The sequence below is a fragment of the Pipistrellus kuhlii genome, unplaced genomic scaffold (assembly GCF_014108245.1).
Source record: "Pipistrellus kuhlii isolate mPipKuh1 unplaced genomic scaffold, mPipKuh1.p scaffold_m20_p_15, whole genome shotgun sequence".
Classification (NCBI taxonomy): Eukaryota; Metazoa; Chordata; class Mammalia; order Chiroptera; family Vespertilionidae; genus Pipistrellus; species Pipistrellus kuhlii.
This window is the reverse complement of record NW_023425460.1, coordinates 9,758,362-9,784,502: the sequence shown is the minus strand read 5'-3', so window position 1 is coordinate 9,784,502 and position 26,141 is coordinate 9,758,362. Positions and strand designations below refer to the sequence as shown.

Genomic DNA, 26,141 nt, shown 5'->3' with positions numbered 1-26,141 from the left:
CATGCAAATTGAATTAATCCATTCCAGACCCCCAAATGATTCCATTTTAACCTTTCTTTTACACCGTCCATGTCTAATGCACTGTATAACCAACAGATAAACGCTTCTTTTCTTAATTTAACAACCCGACTAGCCTTAAATGAATTTTCCATGTGTCACCCACTAGCTGCTTTCGTTTACCCAAATCGACAATAGTTTTTCTACCTCTTGCATGGCCCGCGGTGGTTGTTTTGTGAGCACTTTCGCACCCTTGGCCACACTGGCACTCTTGGTGGCTTCTCTTTGTTTTGAAATTGTGCTCCTCTTCGATTCCTCCAGCAACAAAAGCATCCCCTCCTTTGTTGCCTGAGAGACACTTTTTGTGATGCTGAGGTATCAGCATCAAAGGGTTGTCAAAACCAAAGTTTTGTTCCTCAACCGAGACATTTTCTTCCTGTGAGCAACTCGATCCAGAACTGAATTGTTCGAGAAGGGAGACGTTCGAGAACCGAGGTTTGACTGTGTAACTTAACGATGACTTTCTGCTTAAAAGCACGGGTCTCTCTCTCAGAGCCCCCGGCTGCCATTGCCCAAGATGTCATGACCCCTGAGCCTCCAGCCTCAGTCCTTCCCTGCAGGCGACTTCCCGTGGGCCCAGGCTCCTCCCAGCTCCCTTGGTTCCATACACCCCAGCTCACAGGTGCTGAGCCAGGGCCCACAGGGACCAGCCACCAGGCTTGGCAGCTGCAGAGGCACCACCACCCCAGGGGTGAGCACAGGGTTGCATGGTCTTTTTTCTATTCTAGCACCCGCCCCTCCCTGTCAGCTACAGGGAGTGAGCCGCGGGGCCCCTGGGGGCGGAGCGTGTGGTCATGGATGAAGATGGAGCCTGGAGCTCAGAGTAAATTTCACTAAAAACAGGAAACCACGAAGCTGCGATGCTTACACGTAAAGGTCCAGAGAAGAAGGGCTCGAGGCCATGTATAATAGGAGGAAGCTAGAGAGGAAGTGTGGTGGCTTTGTGCTCTGGGGCCTCCTCTCTCCCTCCCTCCACACGACAGCAGCCAGGCTTGGGGTCTGGCAGCCAAGTTCTTAGAAGTTATCTTCCTCCAGGTCAGAAGCTGAGGGCTGGGCAAAGCCAGCCTCCCAGCAGGACAGGCGCACGCTTCCTGAGTGGGGGGACTCGGAGTCTGATCTATGGGCTTGTCGTACTCCAGGGGCAGCCCCGCCCTGCCTCAGGCAGGTGTCACCCTGCTCATTTCCAGGGGCTCCCACAGGGTGTTAAAGCAGCACCCTCTCTCTGTGGCCACGGGCACCGGGTGTTCCTGGCAGCAGGTGGACCAGAAGGACCCCCAGGAGCACAGCAGGAGCCTGGGCTCTGGTGTGCTGGCCATTGGAGGTGTCAGTGTGGCCTCAAGGCCCATGTGCATTCCCCCTTTCCTCCAGGCCCCGGCACAGCAGGCGCTCACTCTGGCCCACGCCCCTGGGCCTGACCAGGGAGCTTTGGGAGCAACGCTGTGCATCCAGGGGGCCCTCTGGCTCCAGCAGCAGGCCTGCAGCTCACTCTCTCCCACCCCAACTCCCACCCCCGCCAGGTGATCAGGCGGCGTCTCCCTGCCCACTGGTTCTTGTCCTCTCTGGCTCTCCAGCCCAGGCCCAGCTCAGCAGAGTCAGGGCAGCTGCTGGCAAACGAATGCCCAGTTGAAGCTGCAGTCAGTCCCTGGGGCACCCACCCAGCTCCAACACATCTCTCCTGTTCCCAGAGTGTACGGGGGGTGGGTGGGGGACTTCCCACCCCCCACCCCACCACACACACACACACACACACTCCCCTCCATGCTTTACAGCCCTTTCATCAAAAGTCCACAAAGGACTTCCCTTGCACGTGTGTATAGAAACAAACTCAAGGCAAACCCTGCAACAGGAGGTGGGCAAGAGCAGAGTGGACACAAACCTTCTATGGACACATCCTGCTCCTCCCACCTGACAGGGTCCCTCTGCAGTGAACGCTGGGCAGATCGAATGGAACAGAAGAACAAGATGTGGGAGCTCCCTAGACCTCAGGCACCTCAGATAGAGGAGGGAAACAAACCCAGCTCTTACAGTCTGTCCACACGGTTTGCACCATGAGCTCTTTAATAGTATGCCCTCTGCACTCTCAAAAGCGTCACAGTTTGGACAGTACAATCTGTGGTCACCCTTTCTATTGGCCAAACTGAGCGGTAGAGGAGGGCGATGGGAAAACAGGGCTAATGGAGGCCTCTCCACTCAGCTTCCCAGCAGGCCCTGGGCTCTCCCTCACCCTCACCTGAGGTGGCTGTGCAACCTTGGGCCCGGCCTCCATTGCCCAAGGTGCCAGTTGGCTCACAATGGCCTCCGTGCCCCAATGTGTACTTCCTGTTTTGGGGCCTCTGGCCAGTGAACTCTGGAGACCAGAGTGCAGGCAGTGGGAGCCCCAGATTTCTGTAAGCTGTTGACCGCTCCTAGGAGAGGTTACTGGTCGGAGGCTGTTGGGGAGGCTCCCGGGGCCCTGAGGACAGGCATGCCTGGCTCGGAGCCCCATGGTTACAAAGAGTGAGTCTGACACATGAGCAGTCTCAGACGAGATGGGGGAGCCGGTCCACGCAGTGGGGAGAAATCCCTCCACATCTAGTCGGTGTCTCAGGCCAGGCAGGGCGGCACTGGGGGCCTGCTCAGGGCCCATCTTGTCCCAGCTGTCCTGTCGAGTCCCAAAGCTCATGTCCCTGAGCGGCTGCCACAGAGCTGGAACTCTGGGGCTGGGAGGATGTAGGTCATTTGGCGTCTGCAGCTGGTGGATTTCAGGTCTCTGCGGCGGGATCCCGGCACCCCGCCATTCTTGAGATAGGAGCTGAGTGATCCACCACCTTCTCACTTCTGCCGCGTAGCATCCAGCGGGGTTAAGAATCTGGCCGTCGGGGGTATCTCAAAGCGTCTGCGCTGAGAGCAGGAAGGAGGAAACCAGGGCCCAGCCAAGGGAACACTCAGAGGGCCCAGTCTGGCCCAAATACACTGGCCCCAGGCCCAGCCACAGCTGCTCACTGGCCCCTCGCTGGTCTAGATGGCCTCAGCGTTTGGGGAGTCAGGAACGGGGTCTGCAAAAGAAAGGAGAAGCAGAGTGTAGGAGGGACTCCTCTTCCCTTCACCCCCAAAGCCCCACAGGAGACTGAGGACTCCAGGGAGGATGGAGAGTAAGGCGACACACTGCAGGTTAGGGGAGGTCATGACCTCGCAGGCTGTGATGCTGCCGGTGTTGGGGTCACTCACCGAGGGAGGGGAAGAAGACGTCCCCAGGGCCTGGTGGAGACACGGGCGTGCTGGGCTCAGAGAGCAGGTGGCGCCCAGACTCGGAAGGCTGCCGCTGGGCCACGTAGGTCAGAGGAGGCCTGGGCTTGGGCTCCGACATCCCCGGGAAGGACGGAGAGGCCTCAAAGCCCGGGTTTTCAATTCCATGAGTGTTACTGCCAGAGAATCAGAGCCGAAGGTCATCGGTGCTGCCTTGGGGTTTGCGCCTCTGCCCTCCCCACCTGCCCTCTTTCTCTGCTCCCTTCCCATCCCTGGCCTTCCCACTGCAGGCCCCAGCAGCCTCTCCCTGCAGGAAGGGAGGTCCAGACCAGAGAGAAAAGGCCATGGGCTGCTCTCTCCCACCTGCCCTGAGCTGAGGACCCCAGCTCGGCCCTGGGGTTTGACCATCTGCCCTTGGCCCTGCCAGGACACCCAGGCTCAGAAGCACTTCCAGGACATCAGCCTCAAGAATCTGGGGACAAGCTTCTCTTTGGTCATGGAGTTGGTGGCATTAGGATTGAGTGTCCCCACAGCTGGTCTTGAGCTGAAGGGGAGGGGTTCCTCTTACCCTCTTTCCTCTCCGGAACGGGACAACCTCTAAAGACTCCTCCAACCTGAGACTAGCAGGATCACTGGCAGGACTTCCTTGGACCAGCCTTGAAAATCATCCCTTTCAAACGCCCAAAGGAGCAGGTACCAGGCCAGTTCCTGAATGTGGCTCCTTCCTGAGCACGCCCTCCATGCCAGTCCACAAGGCCAGCTTCTGCCCTGGTGCACCAGCACACATTCCCCTATCCACTCCGCTCTGACCTCCCGCCCCCGACAGCCTGTGCCCTTAGGGACGGGGGCCTGACAGCTCTCTCTCTGGCGTGCCCTGCAGGGAGGGGCCCCAGCTCCAGGTGTGCCGGCCTCTTTGCATGTTTCAGCTCAGCTGCTTCCTCCTCCTCCCCAACCCCAGCCCACTGACCACTGAGACCTGGAGGTGGGCGCTCCGCCTGCTGGGTGAGGGTGGCAGGGAGGACAGCCAGCCCGCACAGATGTGTAGGCTTCGGTGGCAGGTGGCAGATGCTCTTCTAACCAGCTGTGCTAGGCAGCTGAACCGGGCCCCTGCGGCCCAGAAATACCTTCTCCCTGACAGCTGGCGCAGGGCACAGGGAGGACCACGGGGGCCGTGTCTGTGCTCTGACCCCTGTCCTGTCATCAGGGACCAGGAAAGAGAGGGGAAAGGATCCTGGTGAAGCGGGGGAGAGTCATTCTTGGCTGGAAGTTGCCCCACCCTTCTGCATTAATTCCGTTGGGATGTAGACACTGCCCCTCCAAGGCCCCAAGCCCTGAGTCAAGCTGTGAGTCAGAGGAGAAGCAGCTGTGGTCAGTTTTCGGGGAGGTTCCACCAGCCTTACCTATCCATCCGCACCAGTTCCTGGGCACCTAGGGACAGACAGAGAAGCTGGTCACACAGGGGAGGCTGTCCCACACAACATCCCTGCCTCGGCCGGCGGATGCCACTGGGAGGGACAGAGCAGGCCCAGGCAGGGCCAGGCCCCACACCTGCTCACGCAGGAGCCTCACAGCTGCACGCTGCGTGCTGGCCAGGGAGCAGCACGTGTGGCCAGTGGCATGAGATGCGGCTGTCTTTCACAGCCTGTGGACAGCGCTGTCACCAGGAGGCCAAGGCGCCGTGCTTTCTCCCGGGCATGGCTTGGGCTGGGTTAGACCTTCGGGAGTTAAGTGCCCACCAAAGCCTGGCTCCTGGATTTGGTGTTTCCTGTTTGGACACTCGCCACGGACCGGTCTGGATCCATGATTTACTGGGTGGGAGTGTTGCAAGGTCATTTCCTGTTTAGAAGGCTCCTGGGCCTCTCTGTCCCATCCTGCACGTTGCATAACAGGGTGGCTTCAGAGGTGACATCGCCTAGAGCAGCGGTCGCCAACTGGTGGTCTGTGAGGTCCGAAAGGGAGGCGACCGCTGTCCCCAAAGAATCTCAGGGGCCCTTGAGATCGGCCCATCGCTTCTCAGCCATTCCATCACTCTCTGCTCCTCATCCTGCCCCACCCCCCAAACTAGACAACAACCAAATGCAGTGGCCCCAACTTCCCTCTTTCTTGCAGCTCCCCACATACTCCCACGATCCTTCTCGTTTTTTTAAGGGCTTTACTGCCGATAACTATGGGGAAACCGGTGGGGGGGGGGGGGGGGGGCATGACAACAGAACGCACAGGGAAGTTGCACAAATGTTCCTGAAACCTCTGCGGTGTTGGAATCGTGGCCACTGTTTACCGGGGACCCCAGTGCGTCAGGCCCCCTGTGGGTTCCCCGTGGTCCTCAGCGCGTCCTGCCCCCCGCTCTCTGGGGGAGGGATCGGCCGTCCCACCTCCGACCTGGGGAAACCAGCCTCCCTCTCACACTGCATCGTCGTCGGCTTCCACGCCCATCAGCCTTTGCAGCACACGGCCCTCCTGCGCTCCCAGCCCTTCCTCTTCCTTTTTCCTGAGTGGGGCTCGTACCTGAGCGCAGGCTCTGTGCCAGCCCGTGCCACTCAGCCTTAGCCCTGCGGCCCAACTCCCTTAACGTCAGCAACTGCTTCCCTAGAGTCTGGATCGAGAAAAATGACCCAGCCCTCGCTGGTTTGGCTCAGTGGATAGAGCATCGGCCTGCAGACCAAGGGGTCCTGGGTTCAATTCCAGACAAGGGCACGTACTATTTTGCCACATAGATGAGTTTGCCTCAGTTGCAGGCTCCTCCTCGGCCCAGGCCCTGGTTTGGACTCGTACAGGAAGCAACCAATCAATGTGTTTCTCGCACACTGATGCTTCTCTCTGTCTTTCCCTCTCTCTTCCACTCTCTCTAAAAACCAATGGAAACATATCCTCAGAAGAGGATTAAAAACGGAAAATGCGCCGAAACCGGTTTGGCTCAGTGGTAGAGCGTCGGTCTGGGGACTGAAAGGTCCCAGGTTCGATTCCGGTCAAGGGCATGTACATTGGTTGCGGGCACATCCCCAGTAGGGGGTGTGCAAGAGGCAGCTAGTCGATGTTTCTCTCTCATTGACATTTCTAGCTCTCTATCCCTCTCTCTTCCTCTCTGTAAAAAATCAATAAAATATATTTAAAAAAAAAAAAAAAAAAAAAAAACGGAAAATGACCCAAATCTCTGCTCCCTCTCCAGCTTGCACCTGCTTTCTCAGCATCACCCCCCCCCCCCCCCCGGCCTCTCTCGTGTCTGTCTCTGAAGACTTCAGTCCTACAGCCCATTTCTTCTTTTTGGAAGGGTTGGAGGGACTGGCTTCAAATATACTATTACTGGGAGATAAAGTATCGACACCTTTCTGATGGCATTTGTTAACTCGGGGGATACGGTGCTATGAAACGGCTAATAACACAGAAATGGGGCTCGTTGGGCGTTTCAGAGGATGTGCTCAGCATTGGCGATAGCACAGCGCCGTGGGCCCAGGGTATCCCTTATCCCCTTGTTCAGTCCCGTTCTCCAGCATCCAGTTCATCGGTCCCTCCTGGTCCCTTCTTCTGGGAAGCCCTCAGGTGTCCCAGAGCAAGGAGGAGAAGGTACTGGGGCTGATCCCAGTTGCTCCACATCCTCAGGACACCACCCCAGGCCCTGGCCTGGGGATGCCCCCTCTCTGACTGCCCTCCCTCCAGCCCGGACCATGGGCAGGAGTCTTAGACCACCCTCTGGGGACCCGCGAGGAAGGCGCTGAGGAAACAAAAGCAGGAACAGCAACGCCTCCCGCCCCACATCCTCTGCCTGGAGTCTGCCTCCCGGTTCCTGTTCCCCAGGGGAGGCAGCGCCGTCGTCTGGAGTCCGGGGGCCAGAAGTCACCTCTCGATCTGGAGCTGAGCCTAGCAGAGCGTGTGTCTCTCCTGGTCCCTCACCCACCTTCGTTGACATGCTGCCCAGAGGAGCGGGAGCTGCTGGCAGCGCCGCAGCGATTTCTCTTCCTGGTTGAGCCCCAGGCTTCCTCTTTCTGCTCCAACCGCTTTACCTCCCCCACCCCCAGGGCATTTTGCAGGCAGGTTGTGGTAGGTTTTGTGAACTGAGAGAGAGGAGGCACAGCCTGAGTGACCTGCAGTGGAGGGCCATGCCAGGCCCCCGGGAGAGAGGGGTGTGAGCTGTTACAGTCCAACCAAAGGGAGTCTGTGTGAGCCCCGGCCGCCTGGTGACAGCGGTTCCCCTCAGCTACCTTCTGCAGCCACGCGGGGGGGAGGGTTAGGGGAGGGGGTGCAAGGGCTAGGGGCAGAGGGAACCCCTCTCCTGCTCCTGGGGGACCCAGACTGGCCTAGGATGAGGTCATGACAAGGGCAAAGGGCACTATCACCTGCAGAGGAGTGTGCCAAGGGGTTGGCGGCCCTGACTTAAGTCTGGCTCCGCACTCTCTCGCTATGCAGTTCCTTAAGTGCGTTACTAACCTCTTTGTGCCTCGGTTGGCTCAGCTATAAAATGGGGACAAAGAGAATCATTCTGAGGAATACGTGAGAGAAGGCATATAGCAAGCTTGGCAGGGTGACGGGCACAGCAACCTTGCCAGGTAGGGCTGTTGGCTATGGCGCTCATGCTAATGAGCGTTTGTATCATGAGGTGAGATTTTACTCCCTGGAAAAAGCGTGAGTTGAAAGGTCCAAGTTTGAGTCCCAGCTCTGCTGCTTACTGAGTTAAGTAACACTGGGTCAATTACAGACAATTTTGGGTTTCTCAGGCATAAAAGGAAAGAGTTGAACTAAGTTATCTCCAAGATCTCTCCTAGTTATGATAATCCAAAGGTCATTTTTGTCCCCAAGATTGCAATGCTAAAAACAAAACAAGGCCGCGTGTACATTAACGCAGGCCCCCAAAGGATCTCTGAGTGGCAGCATTTTTATAAGCCAGTTTTTATACATCATCTGCTCACCAACAGATATTTACTGAGGGCCACGCCAGCACTGCTTGGGGCTGCTGGGCTCTCAGGCCCTGGAAATGGCACCTCTGAGTCCCCTCTCCCCTGCTGAGCCAGCTCCTTGCTGGGCTGCAGTAGCTCCCATCTCTGGGCAGCGGCCTCGCGCCTGCCTCTCGCCTTTGCTAATCCCAGGGCTGACCTGGCAGCTGGGGCAGGTCACGCACACCCCACCCCCATCCCAGGAGGGCGGATACTCACGGCGGTTGGAGACCACCTGCCTCTGCTTGTAGACCAGGAGCAGGATGAGGGGAAGGCAGAGGATGCCCACGATGCAGGCGCCCGTAGCCAGGGCGGCAGCAGTGATGTCTGAAAGGGCAGAGAGGCAGCCACGGTGAGGCCCGTTCCTCCCGAAGGGAGGCAGAAGCCCACAGGGGAAAGGCCAGGCAGCAGCGGGGCCCACCCAGGATCTCAGAGCCAGCCCCTCCGTGCACTGCGGAGGTGTGGCACTTCTAGGGGAACACCTCCCGCCCCTCACCCTCCACCCCCAGAGCCACGTGCCTTCTCCCCAGAGGACACAGAAATTAAGCCAGGTGCTTAGGGCTGCGGAAGCGCCAGGAAGAGAGAGAAAGGGGTTCAGCCAGATTGGGTGGGTCAATTGCCCTGGACCACAGGGGAGAGTAGACCTTTCACAGACCCCGTGCCACAGAGTTCAAGGTCAAATGGAGCCCAAGTGACGAAAAGCTTTGGGAAATAATGTAAATGGTTGCACAACCCGTGAGCATCATTGATGTCACCGAATCATACACTTCAACGTGGTTAAAATGGCCAATTTTATGTTTTGCCACAATAAAAAGTAAATGAATAAAGAGCCACTCGCATCTCCCAAAAGATCCCTTAGCTCCAGGGAGAAGCCTGTAGAGCGAGAACTAGAGAAACATGAACCTTATTGACTTTTGTCTTTAATGTTTGTTTTTTATGGATTTGAGAGAAAGGGGAAGGGAGGGGGGAGAGAAACATCGGTCCCCAATATGTGCCCTGACTGGGGATCAAACCCTCAACCTGGTATGTGCCCTGACCAGGAATTGAACCTGCCACCTTTGGACGTACAGGAGGACACTCCAGTCCACTGAGCCACCCAGCCAGGGCTTTTTCTGACATTTTCAAAGTCTAAACTTTCTAAATTACAAAAAAAGACAAAAAACAAACAAACAAAAAAAACGCTTAAATTAAAGATAAAATATTTCCAAGTTTCTTCCTCCATAGAGGTAATCAGCGCCTGCAGTTTTCTGTGTATGGTTTAGCATGGATACGATATGCGTTTCATGTGACAGCTGCTTTCCTGCTTGGCATAGCCTGGACCTCTGTATTGGCACAGAGATCGACTTCGCTCTGCCTCGGGCTGTATCACGTGTATTTGAAACAGCCCCCTGCGGTGGGCGCATAGGTTGCTTCCATGTTCCAACCAACAATGTACCCATTGCAGGTACCTAAGCTGCACTCGGGCAAGTGCATGTACATGAATTCCTAGCAGTGCAGTGCCGAGCCTCAGCGTACGCGCGGTTCCTCTTCGTCTATTGCTACACCGCCCTCCGAAAGGGCCGTGCTGCTTCGCAATCCCACCAGCAGCGTGAGTGTTTGCTTTATTTCTGTCTGCCTGCTGACTCCGGGAGTTTAGCTGGGAACAGACGTGCCCTCAGAACCGCAACCAGCTGTAAACGCGTTTCCTTCCCGATTTTAGCCCTTCCCAAAATACGGGCAGGCCGGCCTGTCGCGCCCGCGGCCACACGGCCACGCGGCCCCGGGGAGCTCTGGGAAGGCGTGTGGGCTGCGACCTCCCCGTTGTCTTTGCACGGCTTCCTCTGGAGCGAGGCTGTTTTCGTCTCATTGTGTTGCTGCACAGCCCAGTGGGGTAAACAAGCTCTCAGGGCTTGGTTCACACCGCAGAAGAGAACAAACTGTTTTCAGGCCCTTCAGCCTACCCACCGCGGCAGGGGCATGGACTCTGCTCATACACATGAAAGCAGGCTCCCTCTGCCCCCCCCCCCCCGCCCCCCTCAGATCTTAGCCAGGCTGCCTTTCCAAGGGAATATTGAAAGTGAAAACATTCTCTAACTCAGACGTGAGAATATTTCTAACCCCCTGCTCAGGACCTTCCTAGGCCTCCACCAGAGAGGCAGGCTGCCAAGTGCTCTTTCCTAGTCATTAAAGCAGGCCTCCTCCGATGGGTACTGAGTAACTTCTGATGAGGTTAGTTGGGGTCTCATTAATCCTGCTTTAATTCCACTCCCTATTGGCCCAACCTCCCTGCCTGACTTTGTCCCCAGGCAAAGGTATCCCATCTGCAGTCCCCCTAAGGGGTCAGGGCTTGGTTTGCTTACAATCTGGTCTGAGAGTTAAGGCCCAGACTGGATGGGTTTCAGGGGGAAGGGGAGCATGAGTTTAGAGACAGCTCTGTGGACCCAACTGGCCTCTGAATCCATGGAACCCCCTGCTGAACGGAGCTTAGTCTCCCCACAGCTCCCCACACCTCCCCACAAGCAGAGCTAGCACTTGGGGGAGGGGGCTCCTGCTTGGCAGCCATCTAGGGTCAGGCTCATCCTGGGAAGGCGATCAGGCATTGGCAGAGGCAGCTGGCAGGCCAGTGCCTAGGACTGTGCCAGCCCCTTACAGAGCAGGATGGGATGGGAGGGACCCCTGGGTATGCACAGAGGAGGGAATTGGAGTGTGCTGCCTGGTACCCCAGGGAGGGGGCTGGATGAAAGCAAACCAGAACATCCTATCTGTTGAAGGGTAGGGAGGTTGCTTCTAGGGGAAGGGAGGTGGGCTGCCAGCCCGCTGCTCTGGGTTTGGTGAGAAACCACAGCCCCCTAGCAACCGGGGGTCCTGGGGGCACCAACTTCCTCAGCCTCCTTTCTTGTTGCCTCCCTGACCTCAGGCTGACAGCTGGCAGGCCAGCGCCCGGGATGGTTTCAGATGGTTTCAGAGACTGGCCCCCTCCTACTTCCTAAGGATAACAGGAGGCCAGGGCCGCGGTTAGAGGAAAACCCAAGGCCTTGGCTGGAAGCACTAGTGGTACCAGGGACCAATGCTGGCTGTGAGCACCTGTCCTGGGGCAGAGCTGGGATCTTCCCAAAGGGAGGTGGGGCCCCCTGAGCACCCGGGTCACCAGGCAGGTGTCTGTAAGCCATGAGAAGACAGGATGTGTCCACTGTCCGCTGCCATCCACTTGCCATCCCGCCTTGGCACAGGGCAATGGGCGGGTTGACTCCGGAAGCCAGGCCTAGGATTCTGCATTACAAGTGTTCATAGCTGGCACTTACCCTGTGCCAGGCATGGTTCTTAGCACTTTACCTATAGAACTTCGTTACAACAGCCTGGAAAGTAAGTGCAATGGCAACCATGCCTGTTGGACAGATGAGAAAACAAAGGCACAGGGGCTAAGCAGGGTGTCCGATGTCCGGGTCTGAGCTCTGAAGCACTTCCCCGGACTGCTTTGCACAGGACTGAACTCCACGTGTCAAGTTACGAGTTTGCCTAAAATCTGGACTTCTCACTTTACTTGAAAACTTAGTGGCTCTGCCAACCCTGGGCCCCCTCCTGTTGTGCCTCAGTTGGAACTGCACTTACAGGTTGGCAGCTGGGTGCCAGCCACAGCCTCCACCCTCCCTGCTGTATCATTCACCAGCTCCCTGGCCCCGCAGGCATTTAAGCTTTGGAACCCTGAACTAATTCCTTCGATAGCATTGATTTGTTTCCCTTTTAGTAGGAAAGAGACGACTTGCCCCCAATTCTCAGTGGACACATGGTCCCCAGAGAATGGACATGCCCCCCACGCCCCACCCAGAAGTAGAGTGGGGCCTTTTCTTATCTTAGACAACACCCGCCATAGTGCCGAGACTCCGCCACAGCTGTAATCTCCAGACCTCCAGAGCCAAGAGTCTGGCGGGGGACTGGAAGGGGTTTCGGAGAGAAGCATATATGCCCCTCAGCCCTCCGGGAGCCAGTTACCTGTGGGCAGTGGCTCAGAAACGGGGGGGGGGGGGGGGGGGGGACTGCACACGCCCATGAATTAGAGAGGAAGGCAGCATTAACAGAGAGCAGGGTGCCCAGCAAAGGAAGCCTGACCCACTTTTGGCAGTCAAGTTCAAGGTTCGGCCTCACCCTCTGGCTCTTATCAGCTCTTATCAGCCGGTCTCCTACCATTTCCCAACGGACGTCTGATCCCCTAAGTCTGGCAGCTGCTTCTCTAGCAAGAAAATGAGCCCAGTTTCATTCAGCTCCCTCTCCACTGGGCACCTGCTTTCTCTAACATTGTCCGCTCTGACATCTCTTGCCTCTGTCCCCACAGCTAATTTCAGAAAAGCGGTGTTGACAGAGGGGAGGGCAGCCTGTCATGCAGGTGGGGTTTGCGCTCGGGGACTCGGGCACCCTGGCATCCCCTCTTGGCTCTGGGCCTGAGAGACTGTGCGCCTGTCCCTCGCCCGCCGGAACCTGTTTCCCCGTCGGTGAACTGGGACAGTGGTGACCGTCGCCGAGGGAGCTCTGCAGGAGCTCCCGGAGGAAGAAGTGGGACTGGGAGGTTGCTCAGAGCGCAAGGAGCAATGGAGAAGTGAGCACTCGTGTACCTCACCAGGTGCCACATGCCCCGTCCTGTGCACAGGCACGCGTGTCTACAGTCGTGAGACTCCTGCGTGGGAAGGAAGGAGCCGCTCGGAGGCCCCTCTCCAGCCTCACCAGGCAGTCGCTGGTGGAGGAAGTGAGGACGATGGTGTCTTGGTGCCGAGTGGCATGTGAGCTCTGCGGTATGCAAGGGCAAGGGGCTTGAACCAGAGTTTCTTAACTCCGTGTGGGTCTGGCTCAGACCAAAATGTGTGCTCTGACTTTGTTCCTGGCTAGTCTGTTGTTGTTGCTGCTGCTGCTGTTGCTATTGCTGTTGTTGTTGTTGTTAAAAAAAATAAAAAAAGAGTAGTTTAAGTAGAAAGCCATGACAACCTTGGCATTGGGGCTTGACTATGGCTGTAGCTGAGCTGCTCCTAGGCAAGGGCTGGTGCAGACTGGATGCTCAGTAAGTACTGATGGGTATGAGGCTGTGGAAGCCAAGACCCTCTCCTCTCAGAAAAGCGGGGTGCTCCAATCATGTCGCCCCTCTACCTGCTGTCTCCAAGCTGCCGGGCATTCTGGCCTGGTCTCTGAGTGCCCAGGTACCCCTAGAGCAGCGTCCCCTCACTCCATAGGGCCAACAGCGGTGGCTGCTCCCCACTGCACTGCGCATGCCCCTCTGCTAGGGAGTGGTGAAGTGAGCACAAGCCCAGCTGTGCTGCTGCCCCTGTTGGCTGTGTGAACTTGGGCAAGCCAAGCGGCCTCTCTGGGCCTCCGTCTCCACATGTGTCAAGTGAAGATGGTGCTGCCTCAGGGTTCTTATGAGAATCCACTGAGAGACCCATACAGGGAAGGGGTTAGCACAGGCCTGGCACACAGTAGGGGTTCCGGGAAAGGTAGTTTCGCTCCCTTCTTGAGCCTCTCCCTCCTCTCTCCCTCCCTCACGCAGAGAACAAGGACATGTGAAGATGGGCTGGTGACCTGTGGCAGAGGGCTGGTGGGCAGGAGGGCACCCACTCAAAAAACAAGCTCAGCAGCACCTGTCGTGGGCGCACTTGGCCAAAGGTCATTGCCAGGATACAGCCCTCCACCCCCCCAGGCGACAGGAGCAGGGGCTGGGGACCTGCTCTCCGGTTTTGGGCCTTGGGAGGGGAGGGGCTTCTAAGGGCTACAACCCAATGGCTCGGGTGAAGGAGGAAGCAAGAGGGAGGGCAGCAGCAGAGAAGGAAGAATGGGGGTCCCATGGGCTTGGAGGGATGAGGCCAGAGTTTAGAACAGAGCCCAGGGGCAGGAGGACAGAGGAGAAGGGAGAGCCCAGGAGGGGCAAGAGGGTGGTCTTACTTTCACTCTCCTTGGGGGAGTATGGGTATGCGATGCACTTGGTTGGTGCTTCATTGCCTGTCAGAGCAAAGAAGGGGTGTTAGGTGAGTGTCAGGCCCAGGAGGCTGGGGAGGCTTGTCCAGGGCAGCGTGCCCCTTTCCTGTCACAGCTACTCATGCTACTGTCCACTTAGTAGCATCGGCCCAGGTGGAACCTGCATGCGCACGCGCACACACACGCACACACACGCACGCGCGCGCGCACACACACACACACATACACACACACATGCACACACACACATATTCTCACTGCACAGCCAGCATGTCCTGCCCATCTACATGCCACCCCAGCAGCATGTGGACCCTGCCCATGCCCACACCTCTGTCCAGTCCACTGCCCCCTGCACTCTCACCTGGAGAGACACTCACGTACACACATTCCCCAGTAGTCATTCGACCACTCATCAGCTCACAGCCCAGGTCACATTGCAGGGTCATGGTACTGACATGAACAGTCACATGCCCAGCCCAGGGTCATACCCACTCTTCTATTAAAGAGCCCCACTGTCACAAACAGAGCCACGTACGTGTACCCTCCCTCCATCACACCCAGCCGCCCAGGGGTACTTAGAGCTCCACCCGCATGGCCACCTCATCTCCCACAGCCCCGGAGTGCCGCGGCCACCCTTGGAGAATCATACACCCTTCCACACAGTATCCCACACAGTCACCCCGTCGGAGACACAGCACTGCACCCCTTCAGTCACACTGTCCTCTCTGCCTACCCTTCCATATGGGCACACATGCCACCCCCCCCCCCGCAGGGCGCCGCCCCTCAGTTGTCCCGTGGAGGAAGCCCTCACCTCTCTGCACTCGCAGCTCCATGGCAGCATGGACCCTCTGCTCCGAGTGGTGGTGCCTGACCTCCACCACGAGGCAGCAGTAGAGGCCGCTGTCCAGGGGGGTCACGCGGAGCATGGTGAGCGAGAAGTTGCCGTGGTGGTCGGAGATCGATTCCAGCCCGTGTTGCCAGGCCAGGTCCTGGCTGGTGTTGGCGGTGTGGTGGGCATGGTGGTACAGGTGCAGGTCCTGGAACGTGAGGTTGCGGATGGTCCGGCGTTCGGAGCAGGCCTCCACCTCGCCCCGGGAGCTGCGGTACCACGTCTTGTAGAAGGTCAAGTCGTGCCCTTTGGTCACGGGGCCCACGCCCAAGATTCTGCAGGTGAGGGTGATGTTCTGCCCCTCGGGACACACGTACGTGGAATACGGTGTGGCGACCTTGAAGGCTGTCACCAGACCTGTCAGGGAGAGGAGAACGGTCACCTGCCTGCGCGCTGTCTCCATGTGGAGGAACCCGGGCCTGGGCTCCGAAGATGTGGGTTTCCAAGCAGCAGGCCCGGCAGGTCAGCTGACCTCCCTGAGCTTTCCTTATTCATGAACCCAGACACTGTGGGAGGACCCATGGGTACCTCCCCAGCTTGGGATCCCCTACCCCAGGGATGCTGACTGAGGTGGAGGAGAGACTCCAAGCAGGTAGGAGGCTGAGCCCAGCCAGCGTGTGTCTGTCCCTGGGGCAGAGCATGTGCCATGCTCCAGTCTCCCCCCACCCACCACCACCTCCACCCTCACTCCACCCCCACCCCACCCCCACCACTGCAGGCACTGTGGCTCTGCCCTGGACCGGTCCTTGGCACTTCTAGCCTCCGTGCCTGCACCATCAGGCAGGAGGCAGGATAGCAAGCAGAAAGGCCGTTTGGGAACAGCAGCCCTTTGTCCTGGACCTGACTTCTGGGGCATCAATACCTGACCCTTCAGCTCCTGAGCTAAAGTGTCTGCTCGCCTCCTCGCTCCTGCGCATGAAGGCTTGTGCCAGGTGCTACATCTTATCTGCAGGCTGAGCACACGCCTCCCCTGGGAGGCTTACAACCGAGGTGGGCAGGCAAGGCCTGCATTCACAGCCGGGTAACCCCATTGGCTAAACAGCAAGCTGGTACCAACCTCGGGGCACTTGCAGGAGAGAAGACATAGCCTTCCTGGGACAGTCAGGAGACTGCTTAAAGGAGGGAGGGTCTTTGAGGTTGATGGACAGTTAGGGTTCCAACAAGGAGAGAAGCTGCTCTGGGCCAGGTGGTAGGGAAACCCAGGAAAACCCGAGGTGTCTCAGGGATAGAGACCAGGAGTGCGTGAAGGGCCATCTCATCCATGTCCCTGCCAGCTGCCTGGTCTTCTGAGAAATCTCTTCTAGTTCATTTTGTTCTCAGTAAGCCAGGGGTGTAACTCCTGGTCCTCTCTACCTGACTCCAACCCTTCAGCATTTGTTGAGAGCACTGGCCCTTGAAGACAGAATGCGAGGGCTGGGTCCTGGCCTCTCTGTGTAGCGGTGTGAGCCTCAGTTTCCTCGTGCGTGCAATGAGAAAAACAGTACCTACAACATGCGGTTGTGGAGAGGGGAAAGCTGAGAACACAAGGCATGAGCTCCCATGTCCTCTGCAGACACAGGGAGGGCAGCTCACCGATTAGACGTCGGTGGCACTTCCATTTTAATTGGCATCTCCGGGGCAGTAGTAGGTAGAGCGGGCGAGGAGGAGAGTTTGGAAATACATTCAGAATCCAAATGGGTATGTCCTTGCCATTGCCATTGCCATTGCCTTAGAGCCTGGGACCCGCCTGCTGATCCGAAAGCCTGGCCTGCTCAGGAGGGAAGCAGCCTGGTGTGCCTTGGGAATCAGACCAGCCTGCCTTGGAGCCCAGTGTCTGTGAGTTCCTTAAACTCTGAGCCTTGGACTCCTCGTAGAACAAAAAGGAACACATCTACCTGCTGGAGCGGAGGGAAGGATGACAAGTAGTTTACGTGGTGCCCGCAGGTGCCTTGCTGGGAGTTGGCGCTTAATGCATGGGAGCTAGAGGGGCCGCTCACTCACTTGGCCATTGAGGGAAGAGTTCCTGGGGTGAAGAATAGTTCTGCACAAGGGAGTGGGTAAGCCCGCTCCCACGTCTCTTCCTCTAGCGTGTGACTGACCGGTACAGGCGTGTGATCTAGCCCTGGAACCGTGCACGGGGACAGAAGGTGCGGGGAGGCAGCAGAGCTGGGGCCCCAGCAGGCATGTGTGCCAGGGCAGAGTGTTAGGCCCCAGGAGATGCGGAAGACAGAATACGCCAGGCCTCCCAGGCGCCGCCCACGAGGGAGAGGGAGCCAGGTCTGGGAGACCCAGGTTTAAAGAAAGTCGCCTCTGAGGGGAACAGTGATTTCAGAACTTCTTTGGTCAAATGCTGGTCTCCTTTTCAGGCAGAAATGCGGGAGCCCAGAAAGGGAAGGTGGTTTGCCTGGAGCGCCAGGGGATGTGAACTCAGAATCTGGAGGAGGGGGCGGGTTTCAGGGAAAAGCAGGATCTGCTTAGACTGGAAGAAGAAGAAATAGGCTGTATCATGTGCCCTCTGAGTGCTTTATGGGCATGTCTAGCAAGCCTGTAACGTGGATGTTGCGGTTTTTATTCTTGTTTCACTGATAAGGAAACTGAGGATTTTAATAACGCACTGAAGATCACATAGCCAAAAAGTGCAAGAGCCAGAATTAAATTCAGGCAATCAGACACTATACTGAGAGGGACACTGGGGGGAGGGAAGACACGGGGCGGGGGGGGGGGGGGGGCGGGATTCAGAAACTGGCAGCCCATAGGCCACATCTAGCCTTCAGACATATTTTACTTGACCCTCAAAGTATTGAAGTATTTTGCATTTGTTTAAAACTGCCAACATTTAAAGACCAGGAATTTGACATGAAAACTCTGACCCTTAGTGACTTTGAAAATCAGAAAATTAACGCAAAACCAGTTTTCCTATGATGGGCTGGAGCGGAGTAGCAGCCTCCATGTAGACGGCCCATTGGTTTCCCAGTTGCCACAGTCCTTACTGCTCCCCAATGTCTGTGCCCGGCCTGCTCCGCTCTCTCACCGTATCTGCCTGGCCCCGTGGACATTTGAGTTTGTGGCCCATGAGTATGGCTCCTTGGTCTGGCCAGTGAGAGACTCTACTGCTCAAGCCCCTCACCCTACAGCTGTGACCCTCAGACTCTGAGAGGAGGTGACCCGCCCAAGGCCCCGGGAACAGTGTGGCAGAGCAGGAATCCGCCACGCCTCCTCCACCGCCAGCCCACTGCTCTGACCTCCTCAGCAGACCTGGTGGAAGAGTGTGCCCCTGACTGTATCCCTGCCAGCCTGCCCCCCCCCCCCCCCCCACACACACACACACACAGGCCCGTGCGGAGTGGGCGTGGCCTCAGAGCTCCGGCTGCGCCAGTGAATGGAGGTGGGGAGTGGTTAGGGAGAGGATGCCCCCAGGTGCTCCCAGGAAGAGCAAAACCCACCCACAGAGTAGACCCTGGAGTTACCTCTGCCCAGGGCACACTCTGCCCCCAGCAGGCCACCTGGCAGCTCCCACCAGCACCTCTGCCAGGGGCGCCCCTGTTCCCTTTTCCCAGCATCACTGCCAGCCCCAGAGCCACCCCAAGGCAGGGAGCTGAATCCAGATCCAGCAGCGTTTGCAGGGGTGCTCACACCGGGGGCTCTCGGGGGGGCTGCTCAGGAGATGCTGTCCGCACCTCTGAAGGGATGGCAGGGGACAGGCAGAGTAGAGGTGGAAGCAAGAAGTGGAGCACAAAGCTGAGCCGGGCGGGGACTGCTAAGGCGATGGGGCGTGGATGGGGTGGGGCTGAAAGGTAGAGAAGGTGGGGCTAGCTTGAGGTGGGGTCGGGGGAGGTGGGGTGGGGTGGGTTGGGGAGGATCAAGAAGCAGGACCTCCCATGGGGCATCAGGCCCAGGGCCTCAGGGTCCAAGCAGTGAATGCCCACAGAGTTGCCTGTCTCAGTGCCTTTTCAACCCTAGAGGCAATTTTCTTAAAAACCCAGGAGGGTGGGGGTTGGCGGAGGGCACTGAGAGAACTGGGGTTCAGAGACAGTGTGGGGAGGGGCATTGCTCAATCCCAAACCCTCACACACCCCAGAGAACTTCCCTTTTCAGAAAAAAAGGAGAAGCTAGGACTCAGGTTTGGGGGGCAGCAGAGAGTGGTCAGTTTCAACAAAAGAGCCAGAAACGCCGAAACCGGTTTGGCTCAGTGGATAGAGCGTCGGCCTGCGGACTGAAAGGTCCCGGGTTCAATTCTGGTCAAGGGCATGAACCTTGGTTGCGGGCACATCCCCAGTTGGGGGTGTGCAGGAGGCAGCTGATTGATGTTTCTCATCGATGTTTCTAACTTTCTATCCCCCTCCCTTCCTCTCTGTAAAAAAAATCAATAAAATGTTGTTTTTTAAAAGAGAGAGAGAGAGCCAGAAAGGAGTGGACTCAGGGTCCACAGGGCTTTGCCCTGAGGAGAGAGAAAACATCTGAGTCACAAGTCCAGGGCAGCCTGTCCTTGAGAGGACACGTTGGGGGCGCTAGTGCACATTCTGTGACACCCTGAGCTGCGCATTCGCACATGTGTTATGGGGGGTGAGATGTACATACATTGGATATATAGCCCAGCTGGAATTATAATTATTTGGCAGGAGGATGTTGCTTATTGTCATAAGCAGATCCTTGTGGACACGGGGGTCATTGTCAGAGTGGGGGCGGGGGGTGGGGAAGCCCCTGGCTCCAGGGTGGCGGAGATCACGCAGGACAGGAAAATGCCCCGGGCCTGAGCTTGTCCCCGGGCGGGAGCCATCCAGCCATTGTGCTGCCCTGGGGCCCAGGCCCCCTCCCGGCACTGGGTGAGAAGGCCAAAGCGCCTGGAGGAAGAAAGCTGTGAATCTGAAAGATACCAGGCCTCGGGATTGAAACCTTGATCTGATCCTTGGTCCCTGCCCCACTGAGCCATGTCCCTACCACGTGCCCCTGGTCCGGCCCCATTCCTCTCTGGACCGCTCTTCCTTCACTCATCCTGAGAGGATCCCCACGTTCCTAGGCCCCCTCCAGCTCGGAAACCCGGCCGCAGGAGGGAAGGGCTGTCTCTGTTCTGGGCAGAGGCGCAGGCCCACGGTGCTCACCTTTGGTCACCTGTGTTGGGATTTGCTTAGCTCAGAGGAGTCAAGCGACTTGCCCAAGGCCACACAGCCTCCTGTGGCTGAGCTGAGGCCCACACCTTGGACACACCAGACTGCAGACAAGCAGGGCCCAAACCTCCAGTGGACAGGGCTGGCATCTTGCCCTCCTGCTACTTAGAGTGAACTGACCTCAGATTGACTCTGTTTTCCACAGAGCCAGCCTTGAGCCTCAGGCCAAAACTGAGACTGAGAACATCCTTCTTGCATTCCTCACATATTTGCCGAGGTCCTAACACAAGCCAGGCAGAGGCAGAGAGGAGTGGGAGCACAGGGCTCTCCATATGTGATATCTGCTCAGACTTTTGTTCTCCTGCGCTTTCTGGCTTAGGGATCCTCAGCCTCTGCCAGAAGATTCTGTTCCTGTGCAGGGGAAGGGACCTCTTGTCTGGCTTCATCTCTTCACCTCTTTCCACCCAGCGGGGGCCTTGTGAAACCCCGTGGGTGTGAAGGGGATGGGGGGATGTGGGTGTGGACAGGGCTTGTGTTTTTTCTCTGATGAGGCATCAGTTGCTAAGGCAACGCCCCAGCTTTTAAAGGTGGGTCCCTATCTTGACTGGTTGCGCTGGAGGCCCCACCCAAAGGGCTGAACTCTGTCCAGCTGCTAGTGCTTCTGAGTAAACAGTTACTGATGGCCTGCTCTTGTGGGCCCTGTGTGAGACGCACACGGCGGGTCCTCGCCCTCAGAGGGGCCCCAAGACAAACAAGGACCTGGTCCCCAGCTCCCTGCCAGGCCCTGTCCCCCAGGACAGTCCACGAAGGGTGCAGCGAAAGGTTTTATCTTCTTTCTCAAGATGCAGAGCACAGAGGGAACAGAGGCAAGAGCCAGTCAGGACTGAGAGCTAAACTCCAGGATGTGCCCCCGGGAGAGGGGCTGAGGCCCGAAGCCAGCAGGTCCGGCCCTGGGGCTCCGTGGCCAGCGTGGACAAAGGGCATCTCAGATGTGTTTATTGATACCTGCCCCCGCAGGAAGTGTCCATTCACGTCGGACAAGGAGTCCGGGAAGGGGAAGTCAGGCTCTATTGGAGGAAGCGGCACTTCCAGCACCTTGGGAAAGCATCGTGCATCCGGGGCTGGAGGCTGGAGCCAGCGCGCCTCCCCGGGGAGGGCCTGGGACCCTGCCACGGATGCCTCTCCTTCCCAGCGGCCGCAGGCCCTCCCTGAGGAGGACTGTGTGCAGCCCAGACTGCCACCTCCAGCCAGCCGCCCTCCAGACTTCCTAAGGTTCAGGTTCCAGTCTTTCTGTGCCCTACCCTCGATGCCGGCGGCTCCATGGGGTAGTGGCAGCTGGTGCTTACTCTGTGCCAGGCATCTTTCTAATCTCTTTTACGTGGATTTGCTTATTTAATCCTCTTCCGTTTTACAGATGAGGAAATTCATGCACATAGAGGCTAAGTAACTTGCACAGAATCTCATGAAGAGTAAACGATGGTGTCAGGATTTGAACCCAAGTAGTCTGGCTCCGGCGATCTGGTGCCCTTGGACTACCCTCTAGAGCAGGGGTGGGGAACGTCTGGCCCCGTTAGGGGTGAGTTAGTTAAATGTTTGGCCAAATGCAGCAGGCTAGTGTTAATTTTGTGTGGCCCCCGAAGGATGTTATAAGTATCCCTATGGCCCTCGGCAGAGAAAAGGTTCCCCACCCCTGCTCTGGAGTGTGGAAGTGGCGGGGGCTGACTGGAGACCTCCTTCCTTGCTGCAGGTGGACAGGGGCCCAAGCCGTGAGGACCTGGCTGGAGACTGCAAGCTTCCTCACTCCCCCCCACTACCCCGTCCCCCGTGGTTATTGGGGTGGCTAGTTGACCCTAGCAGAGGAGAGGACCCGGCTGGAGCACTAATTTCTTTGGGGAAGGATCAGGGCTGGGAGAACTGGGGGCTGGAAGAAGCCAAGAGAGGCCCTCTGACTCTGCGCCGGCCTCTGCCACCAGCTCCTCACAGGCATGAGCTGGCTTCTGTGCGGATGGAGGGGAGTGGAGGACCGCAGCGCAGGTAGCATTAATGGCACCGCGTTAAGTGCACTGAATCACAGAGGGTTATTTCCTTTTCTGTTCTCTTTTGGTCCCGATTACATCAAAGGGAAAGTCCCAGCTCGATGCCACTGTCTTCACAACACCTGACGTTTGCTCCGCTCCTTCAGTTTTGGTTTTGTTTGGGGTTGTTTTTGTTGGTGTGTTGTTTTTTGCGAAGGACAGCGGGTTTGGGGCTTGGAGCCTTCCTCAGGCTGTAGTTTCTAACTGGAATCTAATACCCTTATTTGGTCTTCCTATTCTAGACTTTTATGATTTCGTTCTATTTATGGCACGTGATACTGGCTTCCTTTTAAACTCTATTTACTTGAGTAAAAGCATGAGGAGTTTTCCAGAAAAAATAAGTGTCATGACACTAGGCGGACTCTGCAGAAATCCCAAAGGCGGTGAACTAATGACTGAAGCTCAGGAGTCACTGTCACGGAGTTACCCTTCAGGAAGGAGGAGGCAGCAGGCAGCCTCGCTGAGACCACGTCACCTGGCCGCCCGTGGCTCGCATCCCGGGGGAATGCGTGTGCATGGCCCCACAGTGAGCAGCAGAGGCAGGCTTGACCCCGTGTCGGGAGGTTAAAGGAGCCGGGCTTCCTTCCTCAGTGATAACTGAATTACTGACGGGCATGATGGTGGCCACTGTCCTCCTCTCTGGGGATGGTCAGCCAACGCAAATAGGATGAATGTAAAGATCGGTTGCAAGAAAGACCCCCCTGAGTCAAGCAAACCCTGAGCCCCGTTAGCCTGGAAGCTGAGAAGTCCCCATCTCTGGGGAACTTTCAGAGGAGAAGCCACGGGCACCTCCATGGAAGTACCTGTGGGTGCAAAGGCGGGATGAATGGGCGGCCTAAAACCTGGGGCCTCCAGCTCAGTGTGAGGGGCTCAGTCAGTGCTGGCTGAGGGGCCCACGCCAGGTGGGCCCCGTGTGTGCACGCATATAGGGAGGGGGCCCTTGCAGCCTCCCAGCAGCATACTTCCCCCTTGACCTCCCCCAGAGAACTTCTGCCCCGATTGGGGAGAAACGGGAGCAGCCAGCCCCGTTCAGAGCGGGGCTCCCCGGCATTGTGGGATGCCCTGGCATTGGGTAGGTGTTCTCTCATGCCCATGGGCTGGCCTAAAGGCTGTTTTTCACCTCCCCGTGGCCTCTGGGCAGAGGGTCGTAGATTTCCTAAGAGCTGACCATTGCTGCATCAGAGGATTGCACCATGGGGTTACCCAACAAGGCCTACAGCTCTGTTTACCTTAAAGGGGAAGGTGGGTCTCCCCTCCCTGGCCCCAGAGCATGGCCATGTGCTAGTCCCAGAGTTTGGGACCCCTAGGTCAGCCTACAGAGAGGTTCAGCCACCTGAGGTCTGCTGAGTCCCTAGGTGCCTCCCTCCAGTCATGTCTCCCTGAGCCGGACCCAGGAAAGGGCATCTTCCACATTTCCTGGGCTCCTGAGCACCGTACTTCCCACCACCAGGTAGCCAACTGTGGAGCTAGAGAACAGGCTTTACCAGCCACCTCCACCGGACCTTCCAGACATAAAGGCTCAGACTTGAACAGTCCTGCCCAGGGGCAATTTCTCCCCTTAGCTGGCTGTCCTTATCCTAAGGGTCTGATGCCTGAGAGCTGAGGGGTCAGCTGATTACTGGCAGCCACAGAAGCTGAGCTCAGGGACGTACGTGGGACAGGTCTTTCCAACTGATAAGCTGAGCAGGTCTTTCCAACTCACAGACCCCCCTGGCCACACCTGCAGCCAGGCCTCCCCTCTGGCCTCTCCCTGGTGCAGGCACCAGGCAGCAGGATGACGGTTCAGTAGTATACCCGTATTGCAGTTAAGAACGCTGAGTCTCAGAGCGGTTCAAAGCTAAGAGCCTCCTTTCCATGGAAAGCTGCTTCGAGCCCTCACTGCCGCCCTGCGCTGGCCCAGGAAGAGGCGGACTACCACACTGTTGGAGCAGCAAGACCTCTGGGCTGAGGGCTCCTGGCGACATGCACAGTACAGAGCCATGCGCGCTGGGCCTCCTGCTCCTGGCTGCTCTGCAGGCTGGGTCCCTACACCTTTGACCTCTGGAACTCAGTTTCCCAAATTGGGGCTGCTACACAGAGAACAGTCCAACCAGGGGAGGGCCAGGGAGAGGTGAGGACACAGAAGGGCCGCTCAGGGTCACTCGGAGAGGACGGGGCAGGGCAGTTGGAGCCCGGAGCTCCTTCCTGCCTGCCGTCATCCCCAGCCCCTCCTGGAAGCCTCGACAGGAGCCAGGGCTTTGTGCCATGGCACTGCCTGCCCCCAGGGCGGAGTTCAGGCAGCTCTGACTGTGGACTCCCTCCTCCTAGTCTGAGCCCCTGGCTAGCATCTAAGTACTGAGATACCATCCCTCGTGCAGGCACTGTTTGTTTTTCAAGTTCTCTCTGCCTCTTACCCTGTCCTTCCCCTTCTCTTCTTCTGACCCACCCACCGGGCCTCTGTGCCACGCTCCCTGGCTCCTCTGCCTCCCTCTGACTCCTTGCATGACTCACACTTTCCCTGGGCCCTCTCCATAAAGCTTAGTCCCTCAGGCTGCCTGTCTGCCCCTCTGCCCTGGAGATCCAGCCTCTTCAGCTCGGGGCAGGCAAGAACCGGAGGCCAGGCTGCGGGCACTAGGGCCTCTGCCCTCCCCTAGGAGCTCCTGTGTCCCAACCAGGACATCACCTGGAGCTGTGACCGTTTGAAAGAGGAAAGCGGCACCTCCTTGTGTTTGAGCTGAGGAAACCGAGGCCAGAGAGTTGCCATAAGTTAGCTAAGGACCCAGAAGGCATAGTGGCCGAGCTGGGAACGTGCCCCATGTATGTCCCTGAGCTCAGCTCCTCTTGCTGCCAGTAACCAGCTGACCGCCCAGCTCTCAGTCATCAGGCCCTTAGGATAAAGACAAGATGGGCGCCCACATCGGGGAGTGGACCAGGGACCACACTGACCAGTGCCCAGCAAGGCTGAACCAGGAGTGCCGCCAGGGGACAGGGCATAGGCTGAGAGTACCACACCCCCCACACCCTGTGAGATCTGGGAGCCTGAGGCGGAGCGGCAGGGAGATGCCACAGGTATCCAAGCCTAGAACTCGGGAGCCGTTCTCACAGGCCCATCTCCTGTTCTGCAGAAGCTCCCCTCACCCTGGGCAGGGAACTGGATCGGCAGCTGCTTGAGCGGCCATCAGAGCATAGAGAGGTGCCCACCGCCCAGCCAGGGCACTTGGCAGAGACACCCCTACCCCCTGCCAAGCAGTCCCAGTAGCCTCCCTGCCTGGAGGGAGAGAGAGGGAGGGTATCCAGCAGGCTGAAGGGGCCTCCCGGGGTACCCCATCTGGCCTGCTACCCACTCACCCACCCGCTGATCTCTCCCCGCGCTCTGCCCCAGCGCCCGGGCTCTGTGAACCTTACCTCGGGACGCGGCCAGGAAGAGAGCGAGGAGCAGGGGCCCCCAGCGCCGGCCGCAGGCCTCCGGGACCAGGGGGAAGCCCATGTCACCGGTCGGTAGGGTCGGTGGAGCGGCTGGGACGGCTGGGCTGGGCTCTGCTGGGCTGAGCCGCGCCTGGAGCAAACTCCTGGTTTGCAGGGGCAGACACTCTCCCAGCGAGTGAGTGAAGGGAGTGCCTGGAGTAGCAAGTGAAAGCAGCCAGCGCCAGGGAGCCGCCTGTTCCGCCCCCTGTCGCCCCACACAGCGCCCCCAGGGGGCCGTGGGAGGCACTGCTTCTAAGTGCCCCGCTGGAGGGCTTTGCAGTGACTAGCACTGTAGGGGAGTCAGCCAGTGCCCCAGCAGGTCATCTCCACCCAACCAGCTGTCAGCCTTTTGTCCTCTCCCCCATTCCCCTTCAGAGAAGGTTGTAGGGTTGCACCGCCTGAGCAGTATATCTGTGTGAACTTAGCATGATCCTTAAGCATGTTGCCTGGGGGCAGGGGCTTAGACCCTACCTCCTACAACCCAGCCCGAGGCCTGGTTTGCGGTAGG

General features: G+C 57.9%; 2 protein-coding genes across 4 annotated transcripts in view; one reads left to right on the top strand and one right to left on the bottom strand.

Annotated features, from left to right (window-relative positions):
• Window positions 1-26,141, top strand: part of CDH23 (cadherin related 23) — a 387,029-nt gene that overhangs the window by 322,184 nt on the left and 38,704 nt on the right. The gene's annotated exons all lie outside the window — the stretch shown is intronic.
• On the bottom strand, window positions 2,099-25,827 carry VSIR (V-set immunoregulatory receptor). Its single transcript, XM_045581754.1, has 7 exons — window positions 25,574-25,827; window positions 14,953-15,387; window positions 14,109-14,165; window positions 8,427-8,534; window positions 4,683-4,710; window positions 3,265-3,458; window positions 2,099-3,092 (listed from the first exon to the last, which is right to left on the bottom strand). Exons 1-7 carry the CDS (start codon window positions 25,653-25,655, stop codon window positions 3,055-3,057), a joined length of 942 nt encoding a protein of 313 aa, XP_045437710.1. The 5' UTR covers window positions 25,656-25,827; the 3' UTR covers window positions 2,099-3,054.